This window comes from Crassostrea angulata, chromosome 2 (assembly GCF_025612915.1).
Source record: "Crassostrea angulata isolate pt1a10 chromosome 2, ASM2561291v2, whole genome shotgun sequence".
Classification (NCBI taxonomy): Eukaryota; Metazoa; Mollusca; class Bivalvia; order Ostreida; family Ostreidae; genus Magallana; species Magallana angulata.
Window position 1 is genome coordinate 27,288,550 of NC_069112.1, and position 4,240 is coordinate 27,292,789.

A 4,240-nucleotide genomic window follows, 5' to 3' on the forward strand; every position below is an offset into this window, starting at 1 on the left:
TGTATGTACATCAATTTATTCAGTACAATCATGAGTACATTAGTACTGTAACACAACTACATGTTTAGTATACATACATTATATTGTTTGACTAGTAGTTTTGAACACTGTACAGATTAGGGGGAAAATATTTTTTGAATCTGTATGAAAAAATATAAAATCAGTGCCCATTGTAAGAAAATACACATTCTTCTCTCTCTCTCTCTCATAATGATTTAATAAACTTCTTTTACACATGCATTTTGTTTTATAACTACTCGATAATACTGGATTGTGGTGTAATTCACAATCTACAAACAGTGGTTTGCAAATTAAAAAAAAAAAAACCAGTGGTTCTTTTAAATGTGAATCTGAATCCCACTCAAATATTTCTGTCTACATAAAGTTTAACTTTTTGTAAGATTATACAAGTACATATGTATGTGTATCATCATCTATGAGCAAGTTCTATCCACAAAAAAAATTAAATCAAAAGGATAATGAAAGAAAAATTTTCAAAATCCATCTAAACTAAAAAACTGGAACACTGGTATTAGAACATGTATGGCAACATTGTTATCAATTTCAATCGAAACATCTATGGCACCATTTTGACATTTTATATAATACATGTAAATCTCATACATGCCATACTAGTATGTGTAATACTTAGGATGTTTTCTCTTTCTCAGGCCAGGCTCTATACAGCATTATCAAGGAAGAAATCATTCCAAATATTCCATTCTGGAAGTGGGACAATTTCCCAGACCATAAGATCAGTCCCGGTGGGAGCCAGCTGATAGCATTAACAAAGTCTGCCATGTTCTGTATCAAGATTAGATAACTCTCGCGGATTTCTTTGATAGCAGTTGTCTTCCTTTCTGATCTCACCTGGTCTTCACTAAAATGTAGATTTAAAAGATAAAAAAAAGAATCTCTTAATTATATAGCTATTAGAGAGGAAATATGCACCTTATTTTTCATTTAAAGAGGCTAAATACTGTTCTCTTTGGTAGAAATATCATTATATTGAAATTCAAACATTAGACATTGAATTTCTTAGACAGGTACAATATCAATTGCAGTGGTAAATGTACCCTTTTAATTGAGACACAACGTTAGAATCTGAACCAAGTTATTTATAGTACATGTAATATATACAATATTAGAACCGTTTTAACAAGAGCTTGGACTTTGGCAAACAACTTTCCAGTTTTGAGAGTCTATCAATATTAATGAGCTTCTGTTAGCAAATTAGAAGAAAAAGGGTCTGACTCGATATTTGACAGCTTTTATTAATGAGCAAACTAGATAGTAACATCCCACAGAAAGTCCAAGCTCTTAATTGTTAAAACAGTTCTATGTAATAACAAAATTTTTTATATTTTTTATGTCAAATACTGAAATCTGATTGGTTTAGACAAAGTTTATTAATCCTTTCTTTTACCTTCAGCGTTAGCAACACACTTGGCAATGAGTAACACTATATAAATAGTGCCTGTTTGGGAGGGTAACAATTGAAATTGACACTGCGAGAAAACCATTTTAAACCGAAGCGAAGCATCGAGGGGTGTCAATTTTAACTGTTACCATCCCAAACAGGCACTATTTATTTTATCATACTGAATGTCTTAATTTTAGAGAAAATTTTACTACTTTTATATAGAAATAATGTGAATTCTACAGCGAAACGTATGTGCATGTAACAGTTAGTTGTGTTACCCGTTGCCAAGTTTGTAGCACCTAAACCAATCAGATTTAAGTATTTAACATGAAAGTATAATCAAACAATTTGTTACATGGGTGTAATTTATGTGCAAACCGTAAAAAGGTAACCTAAATACAACCAATGAAATTGAATACTGTAACAATACCTTTCATCTGATGACTGTAGTAGTTGCTGTTTTCTAAGTTCATTCACTTCTTTCTTTAGAGTGACTATCTTGGTTATCAACCTACAAAATATACACTGTCACAATAAAATATCATCAATAAAACATCTTCAAAACATGTACAAAAACAGGTCCAAAAATTTTAAATCCTGAAAATTATATTATTTTCCTCAAAAATGTTTGTAAAACCACCCCATGTGTAATCAAAATTTTTTCTGGAGGTTAATTATTTTTGATTGACAAATTTTTACTGTTGAGAGTGAAGCTAGGGGGACATAATTTCATGGATTTACTTGTATGATAAATATAGTCTATACAACATTTCTTCACTATATTTATTTATTCAATATATTTAAGATAGTGAATTCATAGATGGGGGGGGGGGGGGAGGGGTTACAAAACCCACAAAAATAGTGCCGCCAGATATTCCAGTGATACCATAGACTTTATTAAAAGTTAAATTTCACCTGACAATGTCTGCCATCAAAGCTACGGCCCAGGCGAGAATACTTCCCACAACCCACTTCCAGGAAACGAAGGAGGTCAGGATGTTTTTATTGGTCAGCCAGTAAATGTGTTCTACCGGGTAGAAAATCTGGTAGGTTATGTTAGTTACCAGCTGCATCGCCCTCACCAGGAGGTTCTTCTCCTTCATAGAAAAAATAGCCAATAAAAGTACAATATATACATATAGTTCTGAATTATTAACATAACAGATTAAATAGTACCATAAGGTAGACAAAAACAGTAGAACCAATTTAACAAGACCTTGGACTTTCAGAAGAATGTAACGAGCTATTTCTTGTGTCAAAACAAGTTAAAATGATGCTGTTTTAAAGTGAAATATACACCGCTTGTGTAGTCTTTGCTCTAAAGCCAGACGAACCATGTTGATTTTAAAGAGCCATGGCTGAGTGGCCTACAATGAATTAGACAGTCCTACGTCACATTGCCGTTTGACTCAACTACCCAAAGTCCAAGCTCTCGTTAAAATGGTTCTGAATACATGCATCTGCGTTGATCAGAATATTATATGGAATAGACTAAATTACTAAATACATGTTTCTACATGTATATGATAAACAATTAAAACAACCCAATTTAATCAGTATGTAAAACATGATAAATAACCATGGGTCTTCTACATGTAAATGCTGGGCCCAGAATGTAACAAAAAAAATGAAAGTCAAGTATCAACTGAAAGTCGAACCCAGTACCTCTGGCATACAATAATGACTTTTAATTGGACTTTCGGTTCTTAGCTTAGGAAAAAATTCAATTTGAGCAACTTGACATTCTTGATACATTGGCATCCATTACTCAAACCTGATCAGTCAATCCTAAGGAACATGATGACCTCACAGCATTTCCTGAACTTTTGTGATTATTTATAGGGAGGAGAGTGGGGTGGGAAAAGAAATTTGTGTGACTGTCAGGGGTCTCAGTAACCACCAAGTAAAATTATCTTACGGTACATCAAAGAACCTGGGTTTAAGACCTGTTTGCGAGTAATAATGCTTTCATCCCCTAGCTGTTACAGTATTCTCCTTTGAAAAGCTTACAAGTATAGACTTCAGTATATAAAAGCCTTCGATGATCATCCACATATGAATGATGATTAAGGCCTAATGTCCATGCATCTATTCCTCTAAAGTGAACACACCTGTGACAAGAGTATATAATGCAAGAGACTGGTGTTTAATTTGAAAAGGGTGGATGAATTTTAAGGGGGAAGGGGAGGGGATGGGGGTGAAGGCATTCATTGTCATCATCTTCATTCTAAAGCTGTCAGGATATATAAAACCACCCGTCAGTAAATTAATCATTTGCAAATCGAAAGTAGATTTTATATGTCGTAAACACATGTTCAGTTCAGAAACTGGATCGTCCTACCTTTGAACCCGTCCCATATTTGAGATTGGAGAATAGCATTGACAGGTCATCAAACAGCCGCATGGTCATCCTAGCGCCCCCTAACTCGGCTGAAATCAGCAAGAGCTTCTTGTGAATGTTCCCCCTGCCGCTGTCACCGAGCAACATTGCGGCGTAGGTACAGAGGCGGACGATTTTGTCCCTCCCCCGATACGACTCCAGCATGCGAACAACGTCCATGTTTGTAAATATCGGCGCGCTCGACCTGCACGTCGCGAGTCGGGTTTGACTGTGGTGCGTTTGATTTAGTGTTGTAGTGTATAGGTGTCATATCATTATGTGGGTTATCTTGTTGCTTTTTTATCTCTGAGAGAGAGAGAGAGAGAGAGAGAGAGAGAGAGAGAGAGAGAGAGAGAGAGAGAGAGAGAGAGTGTGTACTTTGTTACAATGGGCACTGATTTTACATTTTTTACTACAGATGCAAAAATATTTCTTCT

General features: G+C 35.0%; 1 protein-coding gene across 1 annotated transcript; it reads right to left on the reverse strand.

The window, feature by feature from the left end:
• Window positions 1-605: 605 nt before the first annotated feature.
• LOC128171838 (peroxisomal membrane protein 11C-like) lies at window positions 606-4,040 on the reverse strand. Its single transcript, XM_052837613.1, has 4 exons — window positions 3,765-4,040; window positions 2,339-2,520; window positions 1,854-1,934; window positions 606-880 (listed from the first exon to the last, which is right to left on the reverse strand). The coding sequence occupies exons 1-4, from the start codon at window positions 3,981-3,983 to the stop codon at window positions 649-651; spliced, it is 714 nt and encodes a 237-aa protein (XP_052693573.1). The 5' UTR covers window positions 3,984-4,040; the 3' UTR covers window positions 606-648.
• Between the last annotated feature and the right edge of the window lie 200 nt (window positions 4,041-4,240).